Genomic DNA, 21,630 nt, shown 5'->3' with positions numbered 1-21,630 from the left:
ACCACAATCTGGACTGCTTTGATGGAGGCGGTCTAGGTGTGGTTCTAAATAAATTTTATGGTGTACGTGATCCGACCTTGATCTGCACCAACTGCCAGGTGTATCTTGCAACTTTGAGCTAAAACAAACTTCCTGTAGCCAGGTATACTTTGTATTCTAGGATGTTGAAGGTACCACAGATGTGCAAAGTTTATTAGCTAGCTATGAAATGAATGAAAAATCTCCATGTTTTCCACTCGTGCAGAACGCAGCACCTCTTTCCTGTATTTACTTTTGTTGCTCCCGTCCCAGACACATCTGGCCAAATAGGAGACTGAACATTCTCATGTGGTTTGTAGTCACACATTTTGGTTCGCTTAGAATTCAGTTTTTTTTGCTGTGAGACAAACAAACCAAACCATAGGAAAAAGCTGCAAGTTTAAAGACTCCTCAACTGATTTGGACCAGGGTAAATTAACTATAGGTGTGAAAATTACCCCAAAAAGTCTAATTTCAATACTGTATCAGTCTTATGTGATGGTTGGTGAGTTTTTCAAGAACTGCTCTTCTTCAGTAAACCTCACAATATATATGACATGAATGTGGTATAATTTATAGGACTTAAACCCCTGTAGCACACGCCTAGGGATAGGTCATAGCCAGCAGTGGTTTCGCCATGGTTACTACTGGTTGCTAGGGAAAAATATGTGTTCTGCAACCACTTGGCAAGTAGTTGTGGGAGGTTGCTGTTGCTAGGTGAAACAGGTTGTGAATAGGTATATGGTTCTGCACTTAAAACCTCTTTCCATTTGTTTTGCTCACTAGCAGTTTGGCACTGTTGCTCATAGTTGCCAACTTGTCTGCAAACAGTCACCAACTACTCGCCAATTAGTTGCAAAACTGTAAAAGGTACAATGTTAATAGGAAACTGAGACCATTTGCCTTCAAAGTCAAAGTTGGGCCTTTTAAAACTTGTTGGTTTTATTTATTTTTGTCAATCAGGTGTTTCAAGAGCCTCTTGTCTCGTGTAAAACTTGTGTGTATTACTTTGTTCTTTGTTAACTGAAACCAATTCAAGTAACAATCGCTAAGAAAATCAAAGGACTTCTAGCCAGTGTTGTTGCAGGACAAATGGGTGTCATCAACAGCATAATCATCTAAAGATCTTTACTGGTATCTCACCACAAGTTAATTTTTTGTTTGTTTATTTACCAAGGTTTGATAGAGGTTGACAGGACACGCTGCTGCAGTTATTTGACCGCTGAAAGGTGTGTGAATCCCACATTGCCATGTGCCATTCTCAGGCCTAACCTTTAACCAGCTGCTGATGAGGGCTGCAGCGTGTTAAAACATGTCTTCATGATTCTCTATGATCTCATGTGTCCCATGAATAAAAAGCTATGTGGGTCCGAAGCTTTTGGAATTGCGTAATTAAGCGATAACTAAACGAATGTAATGTGGTGTATCTATATAGAGTCGGATTGTCTTCATGCAAGACTGTGTGCTCCATTAATAAAATGGTTTGACAATTTGTGGCTGCCACATTAAGTCAAAAGCCAAAAATTAATTAAGGAAAAGAAAACGTCTCCTTTCGAATTTAAGAGACACAAGTTATCAGACCAATATTTGAGCTTTCAAAGAGCTTGAAAATGTGAGTGGAAATATTTACCCTGATAGATGGTGTTTGTGATTCATTGAGCACATATCCTCTCTGTCTTTCGCATTACTCATTCACAGAAACATAAGTATCCATCCGTGGAAGAGCTGATGTGTGCACACAACACTCACACACTGATCATTACCCTGCTGGTTTTTCACAGACACTTGGAGAAACACAAAGAGGGAGACCTAAACCCAAACCCCGAAATGATTTTCCCTCCTGTCACCATCACCACCAAGTTTGTGTGCAAGTTTTTACTGTACATGTGCGCCTGTTTGTGTTGGAGACCACATGCAAAGGGTTTCCACGGGCGACATCCAGAGGTTCTTGGGGGGGGGATCCCCAGGTTATGATCACTTTTCCAGCAGTGTTGTCACAAAGACACAATTATACTAAGAGCAAGCTCTTTGTCGAAACATGAAGACGGCGAATCAGACAAAAACAAAGGAAATGACAAAAACAAATCAGAAGCAACGGTTCACTCACAACCGTTTGGCTCTGCTTTATATTTATACGCCTCACACCAGTTCTAAAAAATCATTTTGCTACAGATTCCATTCACATCAGCTTCCTTTCTTCCTACATGCTAGAATCTGTCTCGCTCTTAAATCTGTCGTCACTTTTACACCTTATTCTCACCGTTTTGCCAGAGCGGAACATATTGTGCTGCTGTGTGTGAAAACAAAGAAACGTATCCAAGCATCTAAATATCTACAGCATTTTTTTTTTCACTGCAAGCAGGGTGAGCTCGAGCACCCCTAAGATCCTCGTGTGGTCTGCTTTATGACCTCCCGCTTTTTAAAAAAAATCTTGTGAAGTTCACCAAAATAAATACACAGAGGAAATTACACATCTTAAGATCTCACAAAAGCAATTGTAGGGCAGATCGATTCACACCCGCTGAAAGAAAGACTCGTTAGCAGAGTAAGATCTGAACAATACAGTTGTGGGGGCCTACGCCATATTGGTTTTTAGAGAGCAAAAGAATTCATATATATATATATATATATATATATATATATATATATATTGTATATACATAGGTCACGTGTTAGAGCTTATCAAAGAAGAAAAAATAATGGTGTATTGTGTTTCAACTCACAATTGGTTAGGTTATCATGAAGATACATCTCAGCTGTGCTATCAGACAGTAATCTATAAAAGAGACATAGTAACCAGGACATTATCCACTGGTTTTAAACATCATACATCAAAGCTTCAGTAGTAATGTTTTGGCCCCCACCATGTTGCATTTTAGAAGCCAGAAGTTAATTTACGCAGAAGAATGTCAAGTGTCAATTTGTTAGCAAATGGTAACTAGCTTGTTAGCAAGCTAGCTGTCTTTAGGTAAAATCAGTTGAAATGAGTCTTCTTGAACAAAAAAATTCCTCATGAGTGCAGTATCAGATTGATGTGGTCACGTGTAGTTTGCATGGAAGACATTGATACTTAATTAGCAAGTATCTGCAAACATTTGTTAATTAACCACAAAGTGGTATTAAAACTTTAAAAAGCACTACCACATACTAGAAATGGAGAACATTCAACTTTAATGTAAAAGTTGTGCCTCACCGCCACAGCCAACACACTTCAAAAGGTGCAGCATTTACTTTGAAGGCAAAAAAATCTGTTTCCAGTTTTCGTTCCAGTTTTCACACAATGCCACTCAAGGAGTAGATGGCATGCTCAGGGCTAATTGCTGTGACCACAGCAACCTGCTAGCAACCAAAGTAATCGCAACAAAATTTTCACTTAATGGTCAAGGAATACACATTTTCCTCTAGCATCCAGTTGTTGGTCGATGGTCGCAGACAAGTCTCCAGGTTTTTGTAATTGGGCCTTCACATATTCAAAATGGCGGAAAATTTCACGTCGCATGTTTAGTGGTTAGGTGTCAGCAATATGTTAACACAGGCCAAGACGATTTTGTACCAAGTTGTAGATATGCTTTTTAATGCTATAAAGGTGAGCAATTTCACACTGGAGTCAATGGAGACTGGCTCCCTTTTGTAGCTTTAGCTCCTTCCAAATTTGTTTGGATTTTCAGTGCTGAAGGTTGTCCTTTAGGGCTGCATGTACTGCACACGGCGCAGCAAATCTTACAACTCTTGTTGTGAATTGTTTCTATAAAAGAATTTAATACTGCACAGAATATACAAATAATTAATAATATATCTGTGATATGCAAATACCAGCCAACTAATATATATCACTCTGGAGCTAAGTCTTCAAATGTCACAGGAAATTTGCCTATATTGTTTTAGTAATCGTAATATTCAACCTTATGCTAACGTAAGAAAATAGAGTGAAGAATGTCACTGGACTAATGCAAAACATCCACATCTGAGTGGATCTGAGTTTATCAGGCAAAAAGCACCAGATATATGCTTTTAAGGTGGAGGGTGGCGTCAAATAATACTTAAGAGAGTTCAACTCCCAAAACTGAGGCTTCTTGGGTTTTAAATAAGACAATGCACAGATGGTAGAAGAAAATGTTGACATGTTGTTGAGCTGAAAGCAGAATCACATCTTCACCACGAGCAATAGCGAGTTAAGTCACAGAGCGCTTAAGAGAAATAGTGGCATGTACACAGTGTGTCAAATTATGAATACAGCTTCTCTTTAATCTTAACAAAAAAGTGAGGAAAAATGTACAAAAGAGTGTGACACAACAGTACCAACAGGCTGAATGTACGCTAATGTCGACTTTATGTGACTTTAACATGGATTAAAGAGATAGGGGCCGTGAATGGTTCAGTCACATTATGTCAGAGCAGAGTCGAGCCTCACCGAAATTCACTAAACTGTGTAAAAAGTCTGCGTGAATAAGTACGCGAGGGCCCACTGTGTTATGTAAATGAGCCACCTCAAAGTCTCCCGTGTTATAGCTGTAACCTCGCCGAGTCGACTTAAAGGCAAATTTTCCCCCCTCCCCTCACCCCCTCCCGAAAGATAAACATGTTCCAAAGTTAAGCAGAGACATGATTGATTCAGACACACAGCGGCGTAGTGATGGAACATTTTATCACGGTTTGAGGGAGGAATCAACAAACATTTTCACACATAACAACAGGAACAGATGCTGCTTTTAGAGAGAGGAAGATTACACAGTTTTGTATTTTCACACTAACAGACTTTTAAAAAAGCCCAAAAAAAAAAACAAGAAAGCTCGAAGTCAATTTCCCTGCTCTTTTATGCCGTTATTGTATTATTTTTTCTTCTCCTCTTCACTCCTTTAAATGGATATTTTAACTGTGGCAGAGAAATTGTTCTTGTGTTTCAGAGCTTTGTTTTGTATACAAAACAAGTTTGAGACCAGAAGATTTGTGTGTGTGTGTCTTAAAATCTGAAAAATGGAAAATAAATCAAATGCTGTGCATTGTGTTCACCAGTGTACTTTGGATCTACAATGGCCTCTTTGGAAAGCTGTAAGTTTGTGAGGATTCTGCACATTCTGAATACTGTAGCTGACGTGGAGGCAGTTATGGCTATTTCTTTTATTATTTAACCTCCTAGGACCTGGCGTCCACATATGTGGACATCACATTTTGGGTTATTTAGACCAAAATACTCAATTTTGCTCTACAAGGGCTTGATATCCACTTACGAGGACATTATACTGCTACTGTTCTATCAAAATTTTAAACAAATATCCTCATATGTGGGTCTTATTTTTCTTAAAAACAAAAATAAGGTAAAAAAAAATCTGGTAATTCTTTGTTTTTACATTCATCGGGCCCCATTATGCCCCAATATCAAAGAGAAATTAAAAATGCATGCTGTGGAAGAGTTCGGGTCCTAGGAGGTTAAACTGAGGCCCCAAAACCCGTAGATAGCTACAGCAACACAAAGAGTCGCAGTCACGCTAGCTTCCGCTTGGTAATGAAAAGGACATTTTGTTTGTCCTCTGCAAGAAATATGTGTCTTATTTGTTGTGATATAAAAGAGTAAAATAAACCCCACAGCAGCTTAAAATGCATGGTTAGGAAATCTGCATTTCTTTCTTTTTAAGTGTATGATTTGAACAACAGAAATTAAGCAGCTTCTGTTGTGTTAAAGCAGTAAAAGTTAATTTAGAAAGAGGCGAGAAATATCTGACCCGTTGACGTGAAACTGGTTCCATTAACTTGTTTGGCTTTGCAATTTTCTAAGAATTCTTAAAAATAAATAGAAAAATGAAGATAACTAAAGAAAACTGACAGCTTTTTGTTATTATTATTACAGATGATAAACCTGCAACCTCGTGTTTGTTATGTGCCTTTAAACCTGTTTAATCGGTGCCTGTACTGATATGAAACGGATGTCATACTGAGAGCGAGGGTGACATGAAAAGGCCCATGCTGCCTCCTAGTGGTTTTACAGAGACACTGCACTTCACTTTGTTTAGTCTTGGAAATGAAAATGATTCAGTACATTATAAAGAATAAAAAATAAAGTCAAATTATTTGGTTAAATAAATTCCCCCCCCCCCCCATTCAATAGGATCCTGCAGAGAGGAGACATGAAAGTGAGGCAGAACAACACGCAGGAAATGGTCTGAGGTGGACTCAAACCCAGGCCCCTACAGCGAGGGGTCCAGCCTTCAGTATAGGATGGGTTTCCAGCTAAACCAGGTGAGCCATAGTGGCGACCCAGGCATGCTTATTACTAATACTTGAGTTTCACTGTGCACTGCATTCACCAACTACATCAACACGGTCCGTTAATTTTTACCATCTTTTTTATTAAAGTAAGAATATTTAAAACAGCAATTAATTTAAAACCCAGGCAAGTTTCTCCTTTTAATAGTCAGACAGCCACCAAGGGGATGAGAGCATAAACATACACACAACATCTGGTCATAACACACAAAAGAATTAAAAAGTTGCTTCAGAATTACATCAATTTATGGCACTCAGACAGTACACAGTCAGTTTGGCTCAGAACTATTAAAACATGTACAAATCAAGGTCCAATGTGGACCACTTCATGCATTTCATGCGCTCAATAAAAACAAAAACAAATAACGGGCAAACGACTGAGTATTTATGAGACGTTCAGGTCACATGACGCAAACCACACGCATCCTTTTCCTCTACTGAGCCATAAAAGCAGCCCTCGTTACAGCTTTCATATTTATCTGTAGTGACTGTGTCTTTTCTGACTCAGACCTCCTACTCCCATGACCTCCCTTTGGGAACCACTCATCTAGAAAACGCCATTAGATATCATTAAGACATAGCTAAAGAAGCACAGTGGTCACTGTCCAAATGCAGTAAACAGACCCCAACGTTGCTGATGTGGCTTGTTTCACGATGGGTTTGAAGGACTTTGACTCCCACTTGTATCAGTGTTACTGTATACAAGCAACATTTCAATGAGATGCACAAGCAGTGAGATGTAAGCAGACAGCAAGTGTGTGTGTGTGTGTGTGTGTGTGTGTGTGTGTGTGTGTGTGTGTGTGTGTGTCAGCATTAAGGAGACAGATTAAGACTAGAAGGGGATTAAAACTAACAACTGGAACATTGAACCCAATCACATCACGACTGGTGAGTCATTAACCCCTCGATGCTGTGAGTGTGTGTGTGAGTGTGTGTGTACAGTGGAGTAAGGCAGGAGAAGCGTCAGATCTTGAGTGACACAGCTGACAGAGGGAAGGGCATATTTCAACAAGTGTCGAGAACGACAGATTGCACATGCTCACACATGCTGTACACTCAAACGCACGCAGCATCCGTGTTATCCCGCAAATCACAGGCTGAGCACACTGACGTTAAGCAGCACAAACATCAAAGGAAGACCGAAAGAAAACAGCAACAGCAGCAGGGCTTTGCAGAGTATCACGCTTCCTTCTTGTTTCCCCAGCCGAACAGTTTGGACATCGGAGACTTTGACTTTTCCTTTTCCTTCTTTGGTTTTTCCTTCTTAATGTCTGTGTGATAGAAAGCGAGAGAGTGAGAGCGAGCGAGAGAGACATTATTCAAATTCTTACTTTATAAAGAAAAAACAGTTATTACATTGCATTGTGAACACACTGTCATGATGGTGAATTTTCATGTTTTCAAATAATCCTGTGAGACAAACTGTTCATCATGTTTCAGTGTCACTGGCTTTATTCGCTCTCAATGTAGGTGCAGAAGCCCCACCCACTTTCTGGCCAGACCTTCTGTTTGCAAGGGACGGTCAATCAGCAGAAAGTTGCCTCAATAGGAAGAGGAGTTAAAACAACTTGTTCAAAATGGGGGGTAAACTAAGAGGGTTGTTGCCAATAATTAATATAAGTAAAATATCCTGATAGGCTAAAGGCACAGAGCTGCACTATGACCTGATTCCTGAAGAGATTTAGAGTCTGAGCATCATCAACATCGACAAACATCCTGTTCACACAGTAGTAGTCATGATTCAGGCGACTGCGCCACCCACAAGATGGCGAATTGTAAATGTGTTTTTGAAAAAAGGAAATTGTTTAATATTCCTGAAAAGCAACTTTAATCCTTCTGAGCATTTATTTTGAAAGTCCAGTGTAGTTTGGCTAAAATGATTTTAAAGGATGAAACAGCATGTAGGAGCTGTTTGTAAGTGACTAAGTATTGGGGGACAGATAAAAATGTTAAAATGTCACTGTATTATTAAGTGGGCTTTATTTTGTATACATAATTAAACAGCTCCTTTCATGAGCCCATTTAAGTGTCTTTAATATTGCACCGTGATTCAGAAAGCCCCACATTTGCAGCCAGCTAGCAGACACAAAAGTCTGACTTAGTCACCACTACGGATGTCCTGATGCCTGCCATCCAGTGGAAGACAGGGGATTTTCCACATCTCCATCGCATGGGACACGGCACGTGTGTGTAAACGGACACACAACTGCACTCGGAGTGAGAACGAATTGTGAAACTTTGGCATTAACTTTATGAATACATTAAAACTGAAATGGCTAGTCTTTAGCCCACGGTCGGCGTTCGCTCGCTGCAATGTAATGACCTTTCACTGAAGTTCAATAAATCTCCTCAATTTTCAGCCTTGCTTTGCCGGTCATGAATTGCAAATGAAGCCGGATCCAACGCTGCTCTATCAGAGGGTCAAATTAAGCAGCTGCATTATCCATTTGTCTAATAGGGACGCTGCTGACAAAAAGAGAGGGGGGAGCATTTTGTTTGATGCTTTTTCCATTAGCAGTCAGTAGATCAAACGAGATGAAAACATTGCCCAGGCGCACCCTTAAAAAAAAAAAAAAAAAAAAAAGCACAACGAGTCCACACACACACACACAATTCTATCTACTTCAATTAGAGGTGTCCATGATGGAAATCCTCAATTGGATAATTTATAAGCCAACTAAGTTGCAGTGACACTGAGGGTATGGTAACTAATGAACAGTGTGTGTGTGTGTGTGGGGGGGGGGGGGCTGTGGAGGTGGTGCGGGCACTCACTGAAATCCAGCATCATCTTGTTTAGCTGCTCGTCCTCCTCTTCCTCCCTGAGAAGATGAAGCAGAAACACACAGAAGACAGACAGGTCGGTCAGCAACTGAACGCTACATTTAGAGCAATTTGAATAATCAGTTTCATTACGTTGTACTTAGTCCACAAAATGTGGCAAAAAGTGTCCCTCTCAGTCTCCTACGGGCCAGAGGGCCGATGTTCAAGTTGATTTTTTTTCTCTAGTTAAGCTGTTTAAAATGTACTGATGAACAAGCTTAAGCCAATTTGCTACATTTGAGACAAAGTAAATAATAAATACAAGACATTTTTCCTCAATACACAACTAAAACTGTTATATTTGTAATGCATTCACTACGTGGTTGATTTGCTGATAGATTACAGTCACAGAAGTGACACAGGATAAGAAGTATAGTCAGTCATCTCGTGGGATGCTTTTAATATCTTTGAGTTTTAAGCAGTTAACTCGGTTTGGAGTTAAACATTATCAAATCCAAACTTTTTACACACACAACATACTCTGCTCTGCACACACCTGAGTCTGTCCTCATCTAGACCCTCCACGATAGCGTTTCTATCGTTGACAATCGCCACCAGTTTCTTCATCAGCTGCTGTTCTTTCTTCCTGTCCCAGGATGTTTTCAGATGTTCTGCACACACAAACATATTTCAGGCTCAGATCAGCGCTCTGTTTTCCTTTTCCCCTGTTGTGCACTCTGCTCAATTTCATCCCTAAAAGTCCTCACCTGGTTTTTCCATCAGCCTCCTGAGCTCTTGCTCAACAGTGGGCTGCTCTTCCTCCAGCTCCTGGGTTCTTCCACTGCACATGTTTGAAAATAGAGATGACACCTAATTCATGGCTTTATTAAAGAGTATATCCTTTAGGGAGCAGGTTAAGATGGTCCACCTTAAACACATTCACAGAGACCTCACGCGTTATTGTCGACGCATCTGAAACTTTCAACGTTTTTAGAAAAACACTGCGTCATCCTCTCCATATTTGGTAGTTCTTGGGATAATTCTGTATCTTAGTCAGAATTTTTCAAACATCATTTGGCAACAGATGCATGTTTACGCATCCAGCAGGTGTGCAAGTCTTCTCGCGCCACCTGACAAATGTAAATCTGACATTCAGACTCCCAACAGCTCCGTTTTGGCCTCCACCTCCCCCCTGAGATTCTCAGCTCTTGTTTCCTTAGCTGTTGACATATTGACACAAAAGCTTTAAGAATAAGTTTCCACTCTGTTAAAAATATAGGTGTACCCAATGAAGTGGCTGATAAGGGTATACTGTACTATGTACAAATTCATTAGGTACACCTGTTCATCTGGTTGCTAATGCAAATAGTCAATCACGTGATAGCAACTGAATGGAGTTAAGTATGGAAAAAACTACCTGCTGAAGTTCAAGTTCACGAGAATGAGAGAGAATGAGAACATATCCAGCGAGCGGCAGTTCTCTGGGAGAAGAGGTCAGAGGAGAAGGGCCAGACTGCTTCGTGCCATTAGGAAGGCAACAGATAACCACTCGTCACATACCGAGGTATGATGATTGCCGAATGCACATCACAGAGAACCTTGACACTGATGGGCTACAGAAGACCATACTGGGTGCCAATCATGTGACCTAAGATCAGGAAACTGAGGCTACGGTTCACTCAGGCTCGCCAAAAGTGGACAATAGAAGATGTCGCCTGGCTTGAGTCTCAATTTCTGCTGAGACAGACAGTAGGGTCAAAATTTGGGGTAAACGACATGAAAGCATGGATCCATCCTTCCTTGTCTCAACAGTTCAGGCTGATGGTGGAAGTAGTACCAATTGAGCACTGTGTAAATACCACAGCCCACCTTACTGATTGTTACTGACCATGTCAATCCCTTTATAACCAGTGTCAGCGGGATAACACACCATGTCACAGAATTCAAACCACTTGAACATGACGAGTTCACTATACTCAAACGGCCTCCACAGTCACAGGATCTTAATCCAATACAGTGGATTAAGTGGTCCAACCCATTACGGACAAGGTGTACCTAATAAAATGTCTGGAAATGCTTTATAGCTACAAGTCAGTGTTATATCCATCTTTACCATTTATTTATCAAATGAGTATTTTCAGTGGAATTGTCGCTGTTGTGTTCAGCAGCGTCGTGCTTCACACTTGTGTTTGGACACTGCAGACAGTCGGAGGTTGGTGGGGGTGGAAGGGGTGAGGCGGGTTAGCTGCTTAGTTCCAGGACACCCTGCAGTGACTCGGAGGAGGGAGGACACTGGGAATTCACACTGTCAACCTTCTGGCCACAAGTCTGTTTCACTAATCGCTAAATAGTGGCATGCCCCCTTCCTGAGTGAGAGTGTGTGAGTGTGTGTGTGTGTCTGTGTGTGTGTGTGTGTGTGTGTGTGTCTCTACTCACATGTAGACCAGTTCAGACTCCCGGCGCATGGCCAACTGTTTGTTCCTGATCAGACCAAACCACTCAACCATGAGCTCATCCGTGAGAGTGTCATCGTCACCCTCTGACGAGGAACACAGAGCACACAGTTAATCCCAGACACGTGCATTAAGGTTTCTTTTAAATTCACAGCACGTCCTGACTGAAAGGCCTTCACAAAACACACAGCTGGCGCATGCATCCCACCTTCTTCGCATTTGCGCAGCTTCACCTCCAGATCGACTCCCCTCTTTTCCAGCTCGTTTAAATTCTGTTCAATCTCCTCAAGCTCCTTCGTGATGTCCTCTTTGGGAATGTAGTCTGGCTTCATCTACAGACGCAAACAGATGCAGAGAAAAGTGCATGAATGACATGCTCATTTAAAAAAAAAAAAAAAAAAAAAAGCTACAGCAAACTTATTTTCAGAGACCCACTAGCTTCTTTGTCTCTGACTTGGTGCCATTCTTTGTTTGCCCTTTCAGACCCTCCTGTAACCCTAAAAAAAAGGTGGAGATAAAAAGCAGAGAATAAATCAACCAACAAAGCTGAGAACGGATAAAAATTAGAAAGGCACGACTCACAGTAAACTGTTAGGAAGGTTTGTTCCTGTAAATGTTTGGTTATGACCACGCTCTTACCCTTTGATGTCGGTGGCGTGACAGAAATACTCAGGCTGGGAAACTGAGAGGAAGGCCTCGCAGAAATCTCTGAGGTCTTCGGAGCCTCATTAGACCCTGGTTTAGTGGAAGGGCCAGCAGGCCTGTGGGCGGGAAGAAGGACAAATGGAGAGGATTCGATTAACCTACGAGTAGACTCTTTCCCGTCTTACTACAGTTTTGATTCATGAGAGCGAGAGGAAAGGTCATTCGTGGAAAAGGAACTCCGAGCACTGAGCATATGTTGCACCACGGAGGACTCGACTCAGTCCCGACACCATTTGGGGCTCGCATGCATGTGGCGGAAGAGGAGAGACTGAAAGCTCTGACTACAAATGATGGCCGAGACATTTGGAGGAGCAGCAGGTACAGGCTTCCTGTGGGAGGAATGTTTGGTGAGACGGATGAAAGACTGGATCACACGATGGATGGATGGACAGGACATCAGGAGGAGGGGGGGTGGGCTCATACAGTTAATGCACGATGTCGATATGCTGAGAGGCCACCCACGTACATACACTCCCTGCTGTTATCAGGAGCACGAGTCAATAAGGAAAAGGACTCATCGAGAAGCATAAGAAGTAAGAACCAATTAAATCAATCAAACAAGTCTTACTTGGTTTCTTTGGAGACGGGCTTGAGCTTCGACCTCCAGTCTGCAGGAGACTCAGTCTCCTTCACTGCTGCGGGAAAGAAAAAAAAATCAATTGAAACCAGTTCAGTTCCCTCATTAGACATCCACTAGTCAATGTCAGTTCCTAGTTCTGTTGGTTTGTTGTAAATGCTATTTGTTAAATGGCATTTTTACAACGATGACAGCAAATGCACAAAAGCCAAGAATGATATTACACCCAAAGTAGCTCCCAAATAAGCATATAAGCAGCAGATTAGAGACACAGTATTAATAAAATAATTAATAAGAAGCAGTGTGGGAGTACAAACCAAGGCAGCTCACTCTCTGGGCAGCATTTATATATATATATAAGGAAATCATATTTTATACACAAACATGATGTAGGAGTAGGTGATGGATAATATGTATTGATTTGTAAATAACTTGAGATTATTGTATATAAAATTATACTATAGTAGATTTCTAACAGGGCAGCTTGTTCTCTTTCTCTCAACAATACTTTCTTTAAAGACAGAACACATTTCGGGGTCAACTTGGGAGAAAGGCAGATGTGAAATGTAAAGGTTAAATGTGTGTCAAAAGTGTGTGTGAGACCTTGTGTATCAACTCTCTGCTTGTAAAGTGTGTAAGTTTAACCTGATGTGTTGGGTAATGTACTGCCCGTCTTCGAGGGTGCCCTGTCTGCAGTCTTGGCCTTGAGCCCGCTCTGACTGCCCGGGCTCTCAGAAGAGTTCGTGGTGTCTTCAAACTGCAGGTCAGACAGGATCGATGGGTTCACTTTCAGCTTCACCTTCCCTCCAACTCCCCCTTTCTCCTTCTGTGGTGTCTCGACTTTAGGTTGAGATCTGAATAGAGGTGAGTGAAGAATGCAACTTAAATGCCTCTCTTCACCAGCAGAGGTCAGGGTAGAGCAGGATACAAAGTGTAATCACATGTTTCTGGGAGTCTCAGGTTAGATTACTTACTTCTCAGTTTTATTTAGTACTGTAGTCGCCCACGATTGCTTTTTGTTGTTATTGTTGTTTTCCTCAGACAGTTTTTTGGAGATGAAGGCTGCTGCTGATGCTTTTGACTTATTACTCTCCTCTTCCTGTTTCACCTTCCAGCCAGTGCCAGTTGTTTTAGCTGTATTCCCACCTTTGTCCAAACTTTCATTTACCTCTTTTTTTCCAGTACCACCGACATTTATGACCACAGTAACAGCTTTCCCTGCCGTGGCCTGTTGTGCCTTACCACCAACACTCTGGCTTTTGTTTATGTCCACATTGAAGGTTGAAGTCCTTTTCTCCTCCACCTTTGCCGTGTTATCTTCCTGGAAGAACTTGAGCTTGGACTGGAGTGTTTTGGCAGTGGTTGCCGAGGGTCGAGGAGTTTCAGCCGGCCTGGTGTTGATAGATGGGGTCACAATGGTAGTAGTGTCACGTGAAGCTGCGGGTCTGGCCGAAGAGTTAGATGATGCAGCCCAGGGGGCTGGGGACGCAGAAGTGGACTTGGGAGTGGTGGGTTTCTCCGACACCCATGAAGGACTCAGACTGGAGGATGTGTAAGTAGGAGCAGGTGTACTGTGTTTACTCGAGTCTTTAAGAGGAGTGAATTTGGAAACATAGGAGTTTGGGGTCAAATCTTGAAGAGGCGTGCTTGTGTTTGCAGATGACAGCAACCTGTGAGAGAGAAAGTACAACACACACAGAGGTTACAACAGGGAACATAGTCACAAACCAGGAACATAAACCTGCGGTTGGTGCCATTTTAGCCTCAATACAACTCGTTTATAATGATGCTAACCTGCAAACCCAAGCTACAGGAAGAATGTATTGGTTAAAAACGTAAATTAAGCTCAATTTGGCTTTTTTTAACATTTTATGTTAATAAATGAACATTCTGAATTCATAGAAATGTGTAACGTTTGCAATTTTAAAAAAATAACCTACATTTAGCGGTAACAGTGTTCTGGCTAGTTTGCTAAAGCTACTCATCTTTCTTTTCCTCTTGATAGAAAAAGCAGGACAAATTAAGGTCCTATGTAAAAAAACAAAAAAACAAAACAATAATATATCAAAAATGAACAAACAATGAAACAATTTAAGCTTTTTATTTAATGAGAAAAGTAAAATAGTCTTTGCTAAGAAGAAACTAGCTAAGTTTAACAAGGTAGCGGCAGAGCTAGCAGTCAATAGCTAACAAAATCCATGGATTTATCTGATTAACAGACTTCTGAAATATTTAAATGTGATTTTTCAATTATTAAACTAGTTAAAATGTATGAAAAAGGAAAACTAGAATATTTTTTAGTTGTTTTAACCATTTTTCTTAATACAAGCGATTAAAAAATAAAAAACTGTTATATAGAGGCATTACAAACACAATAATTAATAAGAAAAACTAAAATAAGTATAATGATTCTCTAGCATTCTTACACAAATCAGTCTTTCCCTGTTCTAATGGCAGACTTGGAATAAACGTAATGGACCTAAATGGCGCCAACATTAGCATTCCTATCAGCTTACTTTGCACAGTTCCTGTGATAAAGCTTCCCATCCACTAGATGTCGCTGCACCAGGTGAACATGCTTATGACAGGATGCACATGTGCTACTCAGGGTGCCTGCCTGAGATTTTCCAACCACAACCTCCTAGAAGAAAGAAAGAGAGAAAAGAGTGTGGACAAGAGGGGACTTCCGCCATTACAACTAACTGATGTCACGCAATGTGGGCCTTTTTTTTTTTTTTTTTAAAGCAACTACGTCATGGCGTAATCATCTGCTGACACAGAACAAGTGACCTGTCTGTGTAGTTATTTGGTCATTGTTGACGTGGATGAACGTACACAACCTTGGTCAGTATTTCGTAAATGAATTACTTTTAGACTTCCGCCCCAATTTAGAAATGTAATAGTAACTATTCAAGTTTACCTGTGTTGAAGTTTTGCTTTGATTTGGGGAAGGAAGTGGCTTTGTGATGTTGGAGGATGGGGGAGGGCTGTTCTCTCTGGCAGGCTTAGAAGAGGGAAACACCTTAGACGTCACCGCCTGGTTCTTCTTCCCTGACGGCTCATCGCTGGGGCCGTCGGCTGGACGCTTTATACCCGCCATTCCACCGACTGTATGCAAAGACAGATGAACAGATGAGATGTGTGCAGATGGACAGAGAGGGATACAGTGAGACTTTATTTAATACTCACTCGGGGAGCGTCCGTGGAAGTAGTTGTAGTATTGGGAGACATAAGTCAGGATGCTGAGGCGGTCAGGAATCTTAAGTGCCACCATGTCTTCTGCATCCAGCAGCGCTGGAATTCCCAGTTGTTCTTCTGCAACACTGAACGCCTGCAGATAAAACCAGTTTTATCCAGTGAGAAAAGAAACAAGACTTTGGGTTTTAAATCTAGACGAATGCAATGCATTTATAAATCATAAAAGCTTACGTTGTGTGATGTTTATGAAAGACTTTCGAGATCTTTAAGGACACCAAACATTATTCTGCTCTTTAGATGTCCCAAAGAAAAGCAAAAGAAGATAAAGGTGGGCATTTGTTTCAAAAATGCATGCATTCTCTGAGGTTTGCAGACAACACAAGTTTAATTTGAAAGAGGAAGAGATGTTTGCATAGTGTGAACAAACCATTTTCATTGTTCTATTGTCCCTATCTACGTCAAATACAAATCACCAACCCGGATTTTGTTGAATTCTATTCCCTCTACCCTTTATGTGAGTCACTAGTGAGAAATAAATCAAGAATTTGCACACTACACTAACATCCAGCAATTCCACGGAAGAAACAAGCAGTGGCAGGCCAACGAGCACCAGCATTGTTGTTTAATCGGTAATCAGATAATGAAGAGAGCCACTCAGATGCTGTTTACTTTGCTGTGCCCTGTTAATCTCTTACAGTGTTTTCTTATTTGATTGCCCAACATGTTGTTTCAGCTTTGAGCTAAAACCCAGAGCAGCGTCAAACAGTTCCTGCACTTTAGCTTTATTCTCTGCTGGCCCAAAGAGCAGGCGTTTTGACATGTCGAGCTCTTGGCACTCCCCAAGTTCAGTCTAACAATGAAGAATCTGTGAAGAAAAAGAAAGTGAAGAATGCAAAGTCCCCACATTGAAGCAGTCTGCTTTTTGCCACCACTTCTCTGCTCGCCCATGCTGAACGTTATTTCCACAATTACCCAAGATCCCACGGTGCTGATGTAAACCGAACTTTAGTCTTAAACTCAAGCTGACTAACTTAAAGTCTGTTTTCTTGGAGTACTGAGCTTCATCTGTGTAGAGGAGCTGCACACTCAGCTGTAAATCTCAAACACTATCAGGGGCACAGGTGTGGCTCCTGTGGTCATGGTTCATTTACCCCATGAAGATTACCTGCTTCCTTGCTGGTTATATAAATATGATGATGTTCTTCAATGTCAGATAGCAACACTGAACTTTTCATGTATCATTAACTATTTCTCCCATAAAGACGACACCCTTAATGTCGAGCTTTGACACCGTCAATAAAGCTGTGACCAGTGCAATAGGTACCAGGGTTTTACAAGGGTAGTCCTAGTTAGCAGATCATCCTCACGAACTTCTGATGCAAACCTTTGTTCTGGACATGGCCTGAAATATGACAGAAAAGAGAGACAAGGGTTTTCCCTAGCAGGCGTCACAGGGCAAAAGAGTTAAAGTCCAGGGCTATGAAGTGGAGTTAACTCATGACTCCTTTTATAGAGGAGAGTCATCAGAGTTCAGCAACTGGTGAAAGAACTGAAAATGAAACTGTATTTTTACTTCAGAGTCCAGCCTGATCTGTCTTTTGAGCCCAGACAGGCACTGGCTTCAACTTTTACACCAGTGCTGGATGTTATTTATATGCACGCATCATTACAGTGCTTTGGTATGCTGTATACTGCATGTATGCTGGATCATAAAACACTGAGACCGATTACAAACCTTAAAGCTTTCCCCCACGATTCGAGGTTGTATACTCAGGTCAGATGGTCTAGCTTATCAGTGTCATTTTAAAAGCTATTCTCGCTTTGCTTCACTCATTCTTACTGACCTACATTCATCAAAAAAAAAAAAAAAAAAAAAAAAAAGGAGCATTGAATGAATAACACATTCCCAAGTGTTATTCATTCAGTCTTTCCTGAATGTTTACACTGAATTTGGACAAAGAACGCTCATATTTGCAGCTTCCTCCTCCTGGAGGGGGGAAGGATGAAAATCAACTAAGTCTGATGGCGCTGGGCCCCGTTTTTTGGCCCGAGACAATTTCCACTGATGTTTGAGGTTATAAATTGTGTCTGTTTTTATATTTTACTCTTCATCCCACAGAGACTGGTTTTGTTTTGGTTTTCTGCTGTGTGCAACTGTTGTGTGTCTTGGCCAGGACATTCTCACAAAAGAGAGAGTCATGCTATCCTTTCTAAATAACAAATATACCTGTGCTTTCTAATGACACCGATGGCCGAGTTACTTTTATTTTGTTTCACAACAAACAAGAGGACTAATCACCAGCCACCGCTGGTATTCTGTTTGTTTTCACCATCATCACCACCTGATATTTGACAAAAACCCCATCCACTGATAAGGATCAGCAGATGTCGCTGAAAGTATTTGGAAAACTAACACGCAGGTAAAAAAGAAATCAATAGTTACGTTGACTGAATTCACTCATAAATGGGATGTACAAGTTAACATTAGGTGAGCAAACAGCACCACACACCACGAAAACAGCTTCAACAAAAACTAGCTTAAACTCATTAGCCAAAGTGGCTGCGTCCGTCTTTTATTTACAGTTTGTGGATACAGCTAAGGATTTATTTTTTTAAATGATGACATGGCTGCCTTGGATGATGTCATCTTTTATATACAGTCTACGATTGAGATTTAGATTCAGATTTATTGTCACATGGCATCACCATATTTTAGATATGTATAAGAGAGCATCTGTCTGGCAATGGAATAAAAACAAAAGTAAATAAAGTCATGATTTATTTAGTGACTTGACAGTGGTTGGAAAATAGCCCTTCTGCATCCTGCTCCTGTAACTGAGGATGTATTTATAGTTTTCTGGGCTAGGACTGGAACAGGTTACATTCAGAGCAAACTGGTTTTCAAAAAACAGACTGATTTATTAACTCGCATCATAAATGATAACTAGGGTGGTGATTTTTGTCCATCAGCTTTTAATTATTTAAATAAATCAACAAACTCTATAATTTTTGCTAAAAATACTAAGAGTCTATAGGATGGCAATGCAGAACCATAGACTCTGTATAAACAGTGCATGCAGTCACCAGTTGGTGGGGATATTCTGGCCTTCACCGTCTTGGGTTTTTATAAAACTAGATGTGACGAATGAGGGCTGGGTCTGATTGAGAAACTGAGGACAATGCAAGCGTGTGTGGTCAGTTACAAAGTAGCCACGACTGAGGGATTCATTATTTCCAAAACAGGAATGTTCATATTAAAAGTTCATTTCAATCCATCAAATAGCTGCTGACATACTTCAGTCTTAAGCTGGCATTGTCATATTCAAGAACAAAATAAAAAAAGGGGAGGATTAAGGGAGCCTTTGTTGGATTCAGGAAATCGGTTTGTATAAACAAAAAAAGTAAGTGTGAGCATCCAGAATGGAAACGTGTCTTACCAGCTTGTTGTTCTCATAGACATCGTCCTTCTTCAGCGAATCAAATTTGCTGCAACAGAGCAGGAAAAACCCAGAAGTTACAAAACACATAAATCAACTTCCCTCCTGACGTCTTCAGTTTTGAAGCAGCGCAGACTAACATGTGTTAAGCAGTCATGCATTGCTGACTCACTTCTGCATACATCACAACAGCAGCGTGACACCTGCCTCACTGATCCCACACTGAAGATCTGAAACTAACATGAGGTTCAGCCTGCATTAATCACACGGTCACGACTGAGCACGCTGAAACTGAGCCTTCAGCCACTGTTTACTGCTGCGGCTCGTGTAAACATGGCAAGCGCCTTCGCTCTGCTCTGGCTCGCCATAAATACTGGAATGAGGCGATTACAGCAGCTGTGTCTTTTCTGTCAAATGGTCTTGCTGAAACAAAAGCAGGCATCTCTGCGAGAGTGACTGGCCAGGAGTCAGTTAAAGATGATGAGAAAATACTGCTTAGAGGCTTGGGCATCAATCTTGCAAATCTTCTGCAGTGAACAGTGCAAGTCTTCAGATTTTTATAGCAGGTACTGGAAAAGTACAACTAACTCTAAACGTAGACATAATAATGTAGCTCATTGTCCAATTGTGATGATGACATTACAAAACTTAGTTTCTGTTGTGACTGGAATTGAACTTATCAAGGACACATAGTTTAAAATGGGACAGTTTCTGAGGACAGATCATCACAAACTTGGACACGACACATGTGGCCAGCAGCAGTCACAGGGATTTGTAAAATGCCCAATTCCATTACGCAGACATGCTGATCGTTGAAATCGAGAGCAGATATGTAATAGTGCTATCTTGAAATCACCCCCCAGAAAACCATAAGTGACCGTCTCTGCAACGCTCTTTGGGTCACAGCTCAGCTTCGTCTCCTGCTTCCTACAGATCAGTAAATGTTCGGATTTGTCTCTGACAAAATAACACAAAGAGAAGGGGGAAAGCGAAACTCTGCCATTAAACTCGGAAGCAAAATCACTGACTTCAATCTTCCATGAAAATAGTTTTGTGTTGTCAACAGACAAGTCAGGAGTGCATCCAATAAGTTTCACTTATTTCCTGCTTTCGTTCTCCGGTCCTGTTTCAGGTGTACTCACATGAGATCGGGTCTGTGTTTGTGGATGAGGGCGCAGAAAGCCAGTCCGTCCCTGAAGGACGTGGTCATGTTGGTGATGGAGACATCCCGGTAGCCCTCACACTGGATCCGGCACCACTGCTGCAGAGCCTTCACGGCCGCCATCCCGGAGCTCGGAGCCGGACTGATCCGTGTGAAGAGCGGAGCAGTGCCTCTGGAAGCTCACAGAGCTCCCTCCTTTCTTCGCTCCTCAGCGTCCAACAAGTAAAACTTTAGAAACTTTCCACAGAAGCCCAGACTGACGCCTTATCCGGGAAACTGGGAAGGCAAGTCTTTTAGCGTTTGTGTGAATCACCTCACTGACTCTGAGTTAAGGAAAGAACCTGGACGTGACACCTGCGAGAGGTCGACGATGACGCGATGGTGTGGGTGGAGCTTGTCTTTTAACTCTTTGTGTTCATCTGCCGAGTGACACCGCAGATTCTGGGATCCGATACCAAGCAAATACAGGGCCAGTGTACCGATACCAATACCGATAATTGTAACCTACAAACCATGAAATGAGATGAATCGTCATCAATTTGCAAATTTTGAACAGATTTTAATGACCACTGGGATTTTTATTTTCCACAATAATTAGTTAACACAACAAAACACACCTTTCAGCTTTTCATATATTTTGAAATTAGTTTTTTTGGAGAGCTGGAATGTAAATTTTAAAGCACTTGGTCGGGTTCTGTATTTTAAATGTGTTGTAGGCTATGAATAAAACAGATGTGACAGTCAACAACAAAAGGTTATTATATTCAGACATTTTTCATAGTGCATATTTGATATTTTGTCAGTTTAAAAACATTATTTTATTACAATTCAGTAGGCTACATACTGACCGTAAAGTATCGATCCGATATCAACATTTAGTTTAATCCACCCACATCTATTGCATCTGCCTGTCTGCTATAAAGCCAAGTCATAAATCCAAATTTGTACAAAGAGAAAAGTAGCCCTCTACTTACTTCCCTAAGTGCTGTTCCAGAGAAGACGTAGAAACCACAAAGAGAAAACCATCATGTGTAATTTTGCGTGTGTTAACTATGTAAT

The 21,630-nt window shown here is 41.1% G+C and overlaps 1 protein-coding gene across 3 annotated transcripts; it reads right to left on the bottom strand.

Annotated features, from left to right (window-relative positions):
• Positions 1–7,131: 7,131 nt before the first annotated feature.
• Positions 7,132–20,990, bottom strand: micall2b (mical-like 2b). Of its 3 annotated transcripts, none has more exons than XM_085162266.1 (16): positions 20,552–20,990; positions 19,410–19,458; positions 15,964–16,105; positions 15,695–15,882; positions 15,291–15,415; positions 13,749–14,444; positions 13,420–13,628; positions 12,766–12,829; positions 12,132–12,253; positions 11,933–11,989; positions 11,701–11,826; positions 11,476–11,578; positions 9,807–9,880; positions 9,596–9,710; positions 9,052–9,098; positions 7,132–7,550 (listed from the first exon to the last, which is right to left on the bottom strand). In XM_085162266.1, exons 1-16 carry the CDS (start codon positions 20,692–20,694, stop codon positions 7,459–7,461), a joined length of 2,352 nt encoding a protein of 783 aa, XP_085018392.1. In that variant the 5' UTR covers positions 20,695–20,990; the 3' UTR covers positions 7,132–7,458. The 3 variants fall into 3 exon arrangements, with proteins under 3 accessions (XP_085018392.1, XP_085018391.1, XP_085018393.1); XM_085162265.1 differs by having other exon boundaries at positions 12,766–12,832; positions 20,552–20,988; XM_085162267.1 differs by lacking the exon at positions 20,552–20,990 and adding an exon at positions 19,582–20,543 and having other exon boundaries at positions 12,766–12,832.
• Between the last annotated feature and the right edge of the window lie 640 nt (positions 20,991–21,630).

Source organism: Neolamprologus multifasciatus, chromosome 6, assembly GCF_963576455.1.
Source record: "Neolamprologus multifasciatus chromosome 6, fNeoMul1.2, whole genome shotgun sequence".
Lineage (NCBI taxonomy): Eukaryota > Metazoa > Chordata > Actinopteri > Cichliformes > Cichlidae > Neolamprologus > Neolamprologus multifasciatus.
The sequence above is the reverse complement of the archived record's forward strand: the minus strand, read 5'-3'. Positions and strand labels throughout refer to the sequence as shown.